Below are 13,015 nucleotides of genomic sequence, written 5' to 3' on the forward strand. Positions count from 1 at the left end.
TATTGTTATATAATGACAGTTAGTGGTCTCCATATATTTACGTATATGGGTATATTGTACGAATACACAAACTCGCACATAGATTTTACTTTGATATTAATTCTTTCAGTATGAATAAAACTATTTTCTTTATAGGGAGATCATAGTGGTAACCTAGAGAAACATATCAAGCGGAGGCATCAAGATAAGCTGTCATTTCTGCAGAAGAAGAAAATGAGAAATGCTATCTCTAGTAATCCGAAAGCCAATATTCTCCTAAATGTAAAGATGACCGCAGACATCCTCAGGCAGTCTTGCATCCGACTCATCTCGGAGCACGGACGTCCTTTTTCACTGATGAATGACCAAGCATTTCAAGATATAGTGAATCCTCTTTTGGAAGCGATGCCAGCTTCTGACAGGTGCGTATTTTCATCAATGTCGTCAGATTGTCCTTTACATGTATTCCTTAGTATGTTCACATTGTATACGAATGAAATTATTTTCATTGTTAGTAACGGACAGTCTTAATCAGTGTTCGGAAAGTTACTCGAGTCAGTTGCTTGGTTCAAAAAGTAGGTTCGGTGCAGCTACTCAATTTAAAGAATAACTTACTTTTGCAGTTACTTTCTGTTGGATATTTTATTGCGAAAAATTGAACACACCCAATGATCATTAATTACAAGAAAATAAATATTTAAGAAATTTTATTTTGGATTTTATGTCTGTGGTATGTCATCGCATTGTAATATTATGACAACAATCAAGATTAAACCAAACACTGAAGTTTTAATGAGCAACTAGAAATGACGAATTGCAACAAAGCGTGGATGTCCTAAATTCAAAATGGAACGAAGCCCTGCTTTCTTGCCTTAGTAGGAGATTCCGAAAAAAAAAGGAAACAAAAGCGTCCAGAAAAGAAATAGTTGGAAGCTAAACTACCCCTCTAAGAGAAAGGCCCTTAAATCAATTTGACGTATACAAACAAGACTAATTATTCAAATGCCAACAACTCTAAGCTGATTTTTCAAAGGATGACGCTTGGTCCGCGCATAGTCCATCGCAGCTATTTCTGGCTTTCAAGACAGAACCCACTCCTTAACTAGCTCAACTACTGTCCTCGCGTAGCTGGGCAGGACTGAAATTTTGGAGGGCTCCCACCAGGAATTTAACCCTGGACCGCTAGCGCCAAATGTTAAATCACTAATAATTTGGCTACGCGGGAGCCCATAGTTGAAACAGTGTTGCCAAATTTAACTTTTTCCCCCAACGCTACAAATTTTAAAGTTAAAAATTTGTCTTAAAGAATAGTAAAAGTAACGTCATAAAGTTACATCTATTGCAAAAATGAAACTCTGCTACGGTTACAGCTACCTTCTTTAGTTAGAATTCCTTAGAAATTCATTTCAGGTTACTTCAAATACATTGATTTTATTGATCCAGCCTCATGTAATGAAGGTAGAGAGTTCTGTATATCCTTACAATGTTTAGAAGGAATGCAATTACGTTAAGTTAGTTTTTCAAATAACTGTAAAACTAGTTACTCACTGACATAATCATGAGTAATTTCAACTGCAACAGTTACTCTTTGAATAAGTAAACTAAGTATAACTGTCTGGAAAAGTAATTTTCTGAAGACTGATATGTATGAGACACATTTTTTCATCAAATGATATTTAACACACTTTTGTACACTCAAACAAAACTAATTAATATAAAGTTTTCAAATATTATGTCAAATTTTCCTCAATTTTACAAAGTTGTTACATATACAGTGCGTTCGTTTTAAACTCTTATAACACAGGTTAGGTCGGAATATGTAATATAAATACTGTATAATTGTCTGCATGCTAGACGTTACGGGACGAAAATGCCGGCATCTGTCCCATATCACGTGCTAACTCTGCGCAGAGACTCTGTAGCTTTCCAGTGCTGGATGGAACTGAGCATGCAGTACAACTTATTTAGATATCCCCTATATACTATTGTTAATATATTTTAGAAAATAAAAAAAATATAGGTGTCACATATATCCTTTTCACAGCCTTAGGTATATCTGAATGAAGCAAAAAGACCTATTGCCAAAGCCCAGTGCTGTGACCAGGGAGGGTGGTGTTATAACTTCCTCATTAGTTCAAACTTTACTAAAGAGCGTTGATTGCATCAAATAACACTGTTTATTGCATGCAAGCTGCGTTAGTTTCTAGACACACTGATAGAGGTTAACCTATTATGGTTTTAAATAACAATCTTTTTCACTTTCACCAAAAAAGTGTTCTGCTTTCTCATATTTGTAGCATTTGCCTAGTTGATGAAAGCTTGATAATATAATTAATTCATACTATTTGAAAAATATTTTTAAGAATTTTAATTCTATTTTGGGTTTGAAACAAATGTCTTGAAAATGTCAAAAATCAAGAAACAACTTATCAATTAAGGATTAAAGCAAATTTTATTCTCTGCAGGTTTATCGTGAACAAGGAAGGTGTACGGAACATGCTATTCAGTCAGGCCCAGCAGATCAGAGAAACAATACGCGGCGAAATGGAGGGAAAATTGATACATCTAAAAGTTGATTCTACTTCGAAAAATGGACGATCATTCTTTGGTGTCAACGTCCAGTTTGTTGTAAATGGGGCTCTCCAATTGCGTACTTTGTCAGTTCAAGAGTTATTTGTGTCTCAAACAGGTAGCAATTTGCGTTACGAATTGTTGAACATTCTGGATAAGTATAATGTGCCCGTGGAGAATATATATAGTTTAACTACAGACACTGGAGCAAACATGATTAAAGCCGGGAAACTTATTGGGGAAGATCAAGAAACAAAGATGTCTAATATTTCTCAAGACACTTACGAAGATGAAGATATTGAAATGGAATTGACGAGTAAAGATTATCGTCTCCAATCCGTTCGTTGCGCGTCGCATACTCTTCATTTAGTCGTGAATGATGCTCTCAATTCCATTCCTGAAGTTAAGGATATTATTGTGACATGTCAAGCAGCATGCCGTGTCTTACGATCGCCTACAGCACGGCGTCAATTGAATGCAGAATCACTGCCGGTACCATCCCTTGATGTCCCGACAAGATGGAACAGCACAAATGATATGCTCCAGTCACTTTTTACACTTAAAAAGTTCATAGGGGATTACTATCAAGAGCAAGTTAAAATAAAGCAAGAAGACTGGATATACATTGAGGCTATTTTGACGTCACTGGAACCAGCCAAAGTAGCCACAAAGAGGCTGCAAGAAGAACAGCTTCTACTTGGCGACTTCTACGGGATATGGCTGGAGTGTCGCCTTAAAACATCAACAATCAACACAGACCTTGCACGCCACATAGTAGAGGGCATGGACAAACGAGAAAAACAAGCATTATATGTCAATAACGAAGAGAGACTTCCATCATTATTTGAGTATCCAGGATTTCTTGCTTCTATTTACATGGATCCCAGGTACTTTTCTGTTTTAAGTGAAGAAAACATCCATGTGGCGAAGGTGTATCTCCAGAAGTTGTGGTTAAGACTTGAACACATGAAATCCTTATCAGTGTGTGGAGAGGTAAAGAAACAAGAAGATTCCAGCACTGAAGATGATGACAGTGACCATGTCACAAACTACTTAAAGAAACAAGATTTATTGCGGCGGAATACCATATCTGCACCAAAGTTTAATATTGCGTCATTATTGGACACTTACTTTGTTTCAACTCGAAGACTGAAAAGGACTGAAAATGTTCTAAATTTCTGGGAAATTAGAAAATCAAGTTGTCCCGAATTGTACATTTTGGCTTGTATTGTTCTCTCTACTCCTGCAACACAAGTTAGTGTCGAGAGACTCTTTTCATCTCTGAAATTCATACTAAACCCACTCAGGTGTAATATGGCAACCGAAATTATTGATGACATACTTGTTATTAGAAATAATTATATTTTCATGAAAAAAAATCTAACTAAATCTTCATTAAAAAGCAATCTCAGAAATAGCAGCACAGAATTGACTACAAACATTGTAGCAAACTTTGTGGAATCCAATGATACACCACAGAAAGATCTTGTACAACATGTTGAAAATGTGGGGAATATTACTGTCTAGATTAATAATGTATATAATTACTTGATTTTTTTTGTGATCTTATAGTTCATTATACATAAGTAGCTGTAACCAAAGAAAATCTTTTCAGAGGTTCCATAAGAAGTAATTTAATTAAAAGAACAATTTTGCTCGTACTTGTTTAATGTTTCCTAGTAATTAATACATTTAGTTTTGAGTAGCTGTCTTACCTGTTCACAAAATTGCACAGATATACTGATGTTATACAAGAGTATGAAATATATTTTTATTCATGTCAAATTTGTGGAATTCTGTTTAGTTTTAAATTGACACCTGAAGGAAATGACAGTGTATTTGCTTTGTTTTGAAAGATACAAAATTTCTCTAGTTTTTTAAGTAATAAGGTCTTTTTTTTCCTTGTTTTAGAATTTACCTTGGAATGATTAAGAGAATAATAAAGATATTCAACAAAATTTTAAAAACTGTTTCAATATATACTTTTCAGAACCTCCGTTCTATTCTTATGCTTATACAGTACGAATGCATACTTTAAATATATGTATATTTACATTTTTTTAAAAAAAATTGAGCTTCGATGTTGTAGGGAGTTGAATATATGGCAAATATTGTTATTCCTTGGTTGGTGAACAAATCCTAATTTTTTTTATTGTATTAATTCCCATGATATCTATTTCTTTGTGAGAGATTAGTGTAAATTTTTAGATTTTTTATGATAAATTTGACAGCCATTTTAGAATGTACCTCAAAATGTAACATTTAGAGCAAATTACTCAGGAACACCACTCAATAACAGACGTTACTGTTAGCCTCCTAATATCTAACCTAAAATCAATTCTTGTTTTTCAAACACGCTACTTCCTAAGGTTAAGTTTAGTTCTCTTGTTATAAAATTCTCTTAATAAAATATCAAAAAATGGCAACATCATTGTCATTATCTTGTCTAAGTAATTATTGCATGGCATCTGATACGCAAATGCAAATTAATGTACATTAATTACCTTGATGGACGCACGTGTCTGCCTGTGTGTGTATCCAAATCAGCATGTTACTTTCTAATGTTCTGGACAATGAGTTTTTGAAGAATGGAAACCGAATAGTCAATCACTCTACTACCAAATCATCCCGTGTAACAGCATGGAATGTAAATGGAGATGACAAATAGCATCCACATATCTTTTGAACTTGACTCATTTTGTTAGAATCAGTCGTTCCACATGTCTTATCGATACCTCAAAAATACTGAACCCACAATTGTAATATTAAAATGGGCTCCAATAACTATCAAAGTTTAATTTTTGCATGGCTGAGTTGGGGTCATGTAAATTCTTGTCCTCGCTAAAGTACAGTATGCGTACGTTGCACAAGACTATATAAAAACAAAGTAAATTTGTTACACACACATAAGTGCGCGCCCGCAATTGCATAGCTGAAAGTCTACTGAACACACACACACATCAACTTTCGAGCACTAACGATGACCATTGCCATAAGCACAATCTCTGGCGTGTGTCCAAACATGCACTTCTATGTTCACTATCTAGTAGTAGCAATTTATGGTAGAAATCAATGGTCACTAAAAGTGCATGTTACAACGTCTGCCCACACCTGGGAGTTAGGAATGGAAGACATCGCCATTATGTTATTAAGTGTCCTGTTCAAAATGTCCTTACTTTTATTTTTAAGAAATTTGCCAGAGAACGAAGCGCGATAGTTTTCAATTACATAGAAAATGATGCACCCCCTCAGAGGAGTAACCACAAATTCTTGTCTGCGGGGGGAGTACTTGGATAAACTATTAATAATAGTAGTAATAATGGCACTATTATTATATGTACACAATTTATATAGCCTATATTAATACATTACATAATGAATTAATTCGCCCCACAACAAACAACAAAAAATATGCCTCTGAAATGTGTGCGCTTCTTCTCCCCCAAACAATTGTTCATACATTTAAGACTCAACTGTTTGTAATAGTCTGATGTACTTACTTCTTGTTACTTCTCCCTCTGGTAATTTACAATGCATTACAGAAAATAAATTGCTAGCGAAGCGATCAAGAAAACTTTTAGATCCAAATTTTTGCAAACTGAAAACAATATTGATTTAATATGGCGCAAAAAAATCATGGAGGCCCATGACATTCTCTTTTACATTTTTTTTTTCTATTTACATCGTTCGGCGTCCAGGGCTGACTGCCGCCGTCCCCTATACATCGACCACAAGGAAAAAAACCTTGGGACGAAAAGTCCCCGCGCAGCTTTCCCTTCTTCCCTCCACCTCTGGCCATAAGGAAGCATGGTCCACTCTCCCCCTCCCCTACAAGCGGGAGTATGGTGTACAGGAGTCGTGGGTCTGCGCAGGTTGTTTTGCTCATGGTTCCACTATAGCTAAGGGTTTGAAATTGACAAGACTGTAAGAAAAGCAGATATTGCGAGCGAAACGAGCTAGACAATTTTATATAACTTTATTTACATTTGTATAAAGATATAAATCGAAAGGGGGCAATTGCCCTTCTGTGCCTCCTTGCAGATGCTCTTGACCGTCTGGAAGAAATAATGCACGAAAGACGTGAAAACTAAATCCGTCTTTAGTATCGTTTTGTCCTGCAACTCTTAGATTCTGCAACCTTTCTTTCCATAGTTCAATGTTTGCAACCTTACCCCTTAGAATTGATTTCCGTCCAAGGTTGAGGCCCAATCTCCCCCCCCCCCCCTGTGGTTGCGCCACTGCACCTTCTTTAGCCGTAGTTGTTTTGTGAACTTTCATTGGCTTAAAAATACTTCATTTTCTTCAAGAGCATAATATAGTTTAATAACCGGCGATAAAATTCCTCTCCCCTAAATTTCTGGATTAAAGTATAATAATATAGGGGCATGGAAATCTGAAAGGGGGGTGCGGATGGCCACCTCTCTCCTTTAGAAAACGAATGTCAGCTAAAAGTATATATTTCACACGTAGGCTATAATTTGATTCCAGTCATAGTAATTTACATTAATTATTATAATGGGTATGCAGGAATGCGATAATTTCGAATTCAAGTGGTGTTTCTTGAGGGGGCAACACTATTATCGGGGTAATATGCCCCATGGAAAAATACCTCGCTTCTCCCTCCGTCGAAAATATCTGCAGACGTCCATGATTAGGGCGGGGCATTAACCCCCCCTTTGGACTTCGTGCGCACGCCTATGGCTACTCATTTCTACACTACATGGAAGGTTTATTCAATTTCGAGCCAAAAATGTAATTTTCAAATCAGGGTTTTTAAACGTCCACGAACCCATCAACTAATGGGTTCTATTGGGTTCCGCAACAATACCGGAACCTGTTCTATCACAGTGTAAATTCGGTCCAAGTTGCGTATTGTTTCATTTCAAATATGGAACTTAGACCGTCTTTAAATTGATCCGGAACGAAGGACCCTGTGCCGTATTTCAATTGATCCAGAAAAAAGGTTCCTGGAACTTATTTAAATACCTTAAACATAAAAAGGCTCTTTACGGTCCAGATCCATTTATGCTTGCTAATATTCCCTGCTGAACCTGAATTGAATTGATTTAAAATTCCTGATCCTTTAACAACCCTGGTGGAAATTCATTAATTTACAAACAACCATATTTTTAACGAAACATTAATCCCACACAATATACTGAGTTATTTTTCGCAATGTTCCAATGAATGGCAAGAGATTTGGGCTATTCCTTTTTCTTCCTTGATGTTTAATAGATTATATTTGTCACGCACCTATAACGTTACTAGCAAACATTTGTGAATTGTTCTTTCCTTGTAACGTTAACATCTACCATACTGAATTTATTTACGTTCCTTATGCAGATGGTATGTACCCAACTGCATTTTGTTCCGTTCCGCTACAGTGGTTTACATTTTGTTACATTCCTATGTAACGTTAATTAACCATATTGCCTTTCACTTCGTTCCGTTACGGAGGATTGCATTCATTACGTTCCTATGTACCGTTATTTACTACCATGTTGCATTTCGTTACGTTTTTTTGTAACGCTAGTATATACCACAATGCATTTCGTTACTACGTTCCTTGTATCCTTGTAACGGTAGTATATACCATATTGCATATTACGTTATGTTCCAATGTGCTCATTTCGTTCCGTTCCTTTATAACGTTAATATCTACCATAATACATTTTGTTACGTTCTCTGTAACGTCAGTCTGTAACATATTGCATTTCGTTACGTTCCATGGGTACCAGCAGCTGAACCATACTCTTCCTCCTACAAAATGGAACGTACCGTGTAACGCAAATTGGGTACGTTACGACTCCCTGATTCGAAGGAAGCTTGTTTATCAGTATCCGATGTCAAAATGAAAGTTTTCCGTGCGGGCGCAAGCAGAGAGTGGTGGTGGGGGAGGGGGAAGACTGGTTGTTGAATCTGCGTTGTGAGAATGGAATTTCGAAGCGCGCTGAAGGAATCCTTTGTTTTTGAGCACAAGTTGCAACACAGGTTACCCTGCATTGTCTAAAAATATAATTTGAAGTAGCTGCAAGAATCGGGGCTCATTTTTCACTGTGTTCTAGCTCTTCGTCCGTGAAAGTTGTGCGTAGGTGTGTGTCTTTTTGTGCCCAAGTGCGAGGATATTTTTTCAGTGAAGTGACAGACTTCAAAGGACTTTTTTGTCATCTACGTGTTTTCTTGTGGTGTAAAAAGTGTGCTAGTGTTGTTTGTGCCTGCTGTGTCCCCAAAAGGCTTATAGTTGACCATGGCTGTCCCCGGTGATCTCCGTTCTGATGAAATCCGATATGAGATGGAGGATTTGGATACAGGGCAAGGACAAGAACAGAGCGACTGCCACGACATCAGCGACGCATGGTTCAGTTGTAGCGTTGACGGAGAAGGTGAAGGGAGTTGGTCATAAATTATTTATGGACAACTACCTCTCTTCTCCAGAGCTATTTGATGATCTCACAACAAGAAGTATCTATTGGTGCGGGACCGTCAATCCCCGACGAAAAGGCCTCCCACCCAACTTTTCAAAGACTGACTTCAAGCTGAAGAGAGGTGACCTACGTGTTCGGGTGAAGAATGACTTGACTGTGATATGTTGGAAAGACAAGAGAGAGGTGTACCTGTTGACGAACATCCATCGTTCACCAGCTGATGGAAATTTCTTGGATGACCATGGCAACGTACTCAAGTCGGCTATTGTATGCGAATACAATAGCCACATGGGTTACGTTGACAAGGCCGACCGCATGACTAATTCCTACGATGTCCAACAAAAGACCATGAAGTGGACTGTCAAGCTCTTCTTCCACCTACTCGACCAATGTATCTGTTCGGGAATGAAAGCATTCTGCTGCGAGCCGTCTGCGGCGCATGCGCGCGCAGCGAGGAGACTGACCTACTTGCTCGTGTGAGCTCGGCCGTGCAACATAGTACGCGTGCGTCTCCTATTATCTACGATATCAGACAGTTGTAATTACGGTTCTACATACCAATATGTATTCTTTAGTATTATAAATATTCTAAAATATAAATCGAGGTACCGTGTTATTCATCTGGTAGAACTACGCCTAAGGTAAAACAGTTAACTTAAATTACCAGAGTCTCAACGCATCAGAAGTCGGTCTATACCGCAACAGTATCCTCAACGCCTACCTGCTCTTCAAGACATTTCATCATCAACTTCTGTGAGAAGTTGGCTATAAGTCTTTTGGGGACAAGTGGCAGGCGAGGCACTCGAACCCCAGCTCCCCAAGGTGCGGCACAACTTGGTCCATCATCAAGTTCGTCTCTATCCACCAACACGCGCTACGAGGTTAGTGGCTTCCGTCACTTCCCCACCATGACACGGTGTGTGTGTGTGATGTGTGCTGTGCGGGCCACGAACTTCACGGCCTAGTAGATGCCGCTGCGTTACCTGCAAGGTGCCCCTGTGTCTGGAGCCATGTTTTATGGAGTACCACCAGAAGTAAGGCATCATGGCTCTAGACCAAGCCTGGGAGCTGGAGCAGCAAAGGTAGGGTAGATCGGGGCAAGTTGAGACAGAGGCAAGTTGATACATTGTCATTTACGAGGGAATGCGGATGCGCTGGGTAATGTCCGTTAAACAGAAGACGCCGATCAGCAGTCCCTATTGTCTGAACGTGTGCATGGCTAACGAACAATTTTGTGCCCGAATTTATCCGACCAAGTGTATTTTTCAGGGTGTAAAGTAACTTTTTTGGATGTTGTTTGAAGTCTCCTGGTGGGCTTACATGAACTGTGAATTATTTTGTCTTGGTGGATGTGTGTTGTGCCACTAAAAGGTAAGAAAACTCTGTTATTGTTGTTTCTTTTTCTGTTGTCTGTAGTACGTTATAGTTCGTTAATCGAAATGGCGCCGGTTGGGGAAAGTTGATACGGCTGAATTGGGGCGGGTTGATACGGTGTATCAACTTACCAAAGCTGCTTCTAATTATTTTTTTGTTTGTTTGTTTACAGAAAATGGTCCGGAATTACGTCAAAAAGACCAGTCGAGGAGAAATACCAGTTGAAACATTTAAGAAAGCCTACGCCGATGTCAAGAATGGTACCTTATCAGTGAGTGAAGCCGCAAAGACATATGGGATCGACAAAATGACTCTTATGAGGTGTAAAAAGAAAAAAGAAGTAAACCAAAGTGAGGGTACCAAAATACGAATGTGTTACTCCAAAGATCGTCAAGTCTTCAGTGACGATTTAGAACTGCAACTAAAGGAATACATTGTCCACTGTTCAAGTATCTACTATGGTTTGACGCCTAAAAAACATCAGAGAGTTCACATATGAATTAGCAGTAGCTAACAAGGTGAAAATTCCTGACATTTGGATAAATAATAAAATTGCCTCGATAGAATGGTTTACTGCATACATGAAAAGGCATCCTAGACTGTCCCTTAGAGAGCCTGAAGGCACAAGCCTAAGCCGTGGTACTAGCTTTAACTGACACAACGTAGGCATATTTTTCAATAAGTTAAAAGCTGTTCTGGAGATGTAGAAATTTGAGAGCAAAGATATTTGGAACACCGATGAAACATGTATTCACAATGTTCAGCGCCCTGGGAAAATCATTGTAGAAAAGGGTGTACGTTAAATAGCCAAGGCAACGTCAGCAGAAAGGGACACAATTGTAACACTTGCCTCTGCCGTAAATGCGATCGGAAACTCCGTGCCCACAATGTTCATATTTCCAAGGGTCTATTTTAAAGATCACTTTGTTCAGAGCGGACTCCTTGGTTGTATTGGAACTTCATATCCCACAGGATGGATGACAGCGTCTTCATTTTTGCTGTTTATGAAACACACTCAGAGTCACGTGAAGGCAAGTAAAGATCACCCATGTCTATTGATACTGGACAATCATGATTCTCGTTTGTCGATTGAAGTGTTGAATTTCTGCAAGGCCAACGAGATCATTATGTTGTCATTTCCTCCTCATACTTCCCACAAACTCCAACACCTGGACAGATCGATTTATGGACCTTTTAAGAAGTTTTATTTTGCAGCAATTGGCAGTTGGATGACCAGCAATCCAGAGAAGACCTTTACTATATACGACATACCAGGAGTCGTTAGTAGTTCACTACCCAATGCTCTAACACCAAAAAATATTATATCAGACTTTTAAGCCGTTCAATCCAGATATTTTTACTGAAGAAGATTATTTACCATGTTCCGTAACTGATCGACCAACGACCGAAGAAAATGAGCAAGATCGTTTACCTGATGGAAGTAGAATCTCTGAAACCAACGTCTTGGGATTAGAAGCCACCCCTTTCACCAGCAGTGACAATCAAGAATTGCATCGTGTGTCAGTAAGCCGAGAAGAGTTACCCTAAGGCTGGAGAACGAAAAGCAAATCGAAAAGGGAAACAACGAATGATATCGTCAATCCTTACAGACACAACAGTGAAGAACAGATTAGAAAATGAAGCTCGAACTAGAGTTAACAATAAATTATTGAGATCAGAAAGAGTTTAAATAGATTGTGCCATTCTTTGAAAAAAGGTAAAAGGGAGTCAGCAAATAATAGTACTAAGAAAATTAATAATGGACCGACCGAAAGAGAAACTCAAGGTCAAAAGAAGAAAATACCAAACAGGAAATATTTGAAGAATAATAATTCAGAGTCAGAGTCAGAAGATGAAGACAGCTTGTGTCTAATGTGCCTCGAACCATTTTCAGCTTCTAAGCCCGGTGAAAAATGTATACGATACAATGCATTTCCTGCAGTAGATGGGCTCACTCGAAATGCGGATACCATAGTTCTATGTGCACCTGTGTTCACTGGAAATCAGATATGTGCATAACAGAAAGTGATAGTGACAAACTGCATGTAGGCTATCCATCACGATACGATATTTTGTTCATGTTTGTATGCTTTTCCTGAATACTAAACTTTAATTTAAAATTACTTTCTTGTATTTTGTCTTATTTAATCAAACTATGTCACATCGTTATCAACTACTTCAAATTAGTATCAACTTGCTCCATACCAGTATCAACTTGCCCCACGACGGGGCAAGTTGAGACGTTGCGTCCTGCGTTACTAATTAGGTTCTCGTCAGCTTACAAATTATATCTGTGAAATTTTTATGTGCTTTTTATAAAAGTAAAGAGTTAAGCTATCGAGTAGTAACATGTTTTATTTTCTTGTTAGCAACATAAGAAAGAAAAAATCAAACTCTCAAATTGTATCAACTTGCCCCGCTCTCCCCTAACCTTCTTATTTGTACTCTTCTTCCTATATTTTTTTCAAAATTATTTTTTGGGGGTTTCCTCCCTTCCCCCTCAATATATACGCGGAATTTGCATAAATTTAGCATTTTGTGCATTTTGACATCCTTTTTTCGGGGGGGCTGGGGGAAGCCCCATTTTTTTAAAAAAAATATATTTTTCAGGGGATTTCCCCCCTTTCCCCCATATGTACGCCGAATGTGAATAAATTATATATCGT

At 38.1% G+C, this 13,015-nt stretch overlaps 1 protein-coding gene across 1 annotated transcript; it reads left to right on the plus strand.

Moving 5' to 3' along the window:
• The first annotated feature begins 267 nt into the window (after nt 1-267).
• Nucleotides 268-8,791, plus strand: LOC146004162 (uncharacterized). The gene is made up of 3 exons (XM_083142829.1): nt 268-401; nt 2,445-3,583; nt 8,784-8,791. The coding sequence occupies exons 1-3, from the start codon at nt 268-270 to the stop codon at nt 8,789-8,791; spliced, it is 1,281 nt and encodes a 426-aa protein (XP_082998955.1).
• The last annotated feature ends 4,224 nt before the right edge of the window (nt 8,792-13,015 follow it).

The sequence above is a fragment of the Lepisma saccharinum genome, chromosome 21 (genome assembly GCF_977018435.1).
Source record: "Lepisma saccharinum chromosome 21, izLepSacc3.1, whole genome shotgun sequence".
NCBI lineage: Eukaryota > Metazoa > Arthropoda > Insecta > Zygentoma > Lepismatidae > Lepisma > Lepisma saccharinum.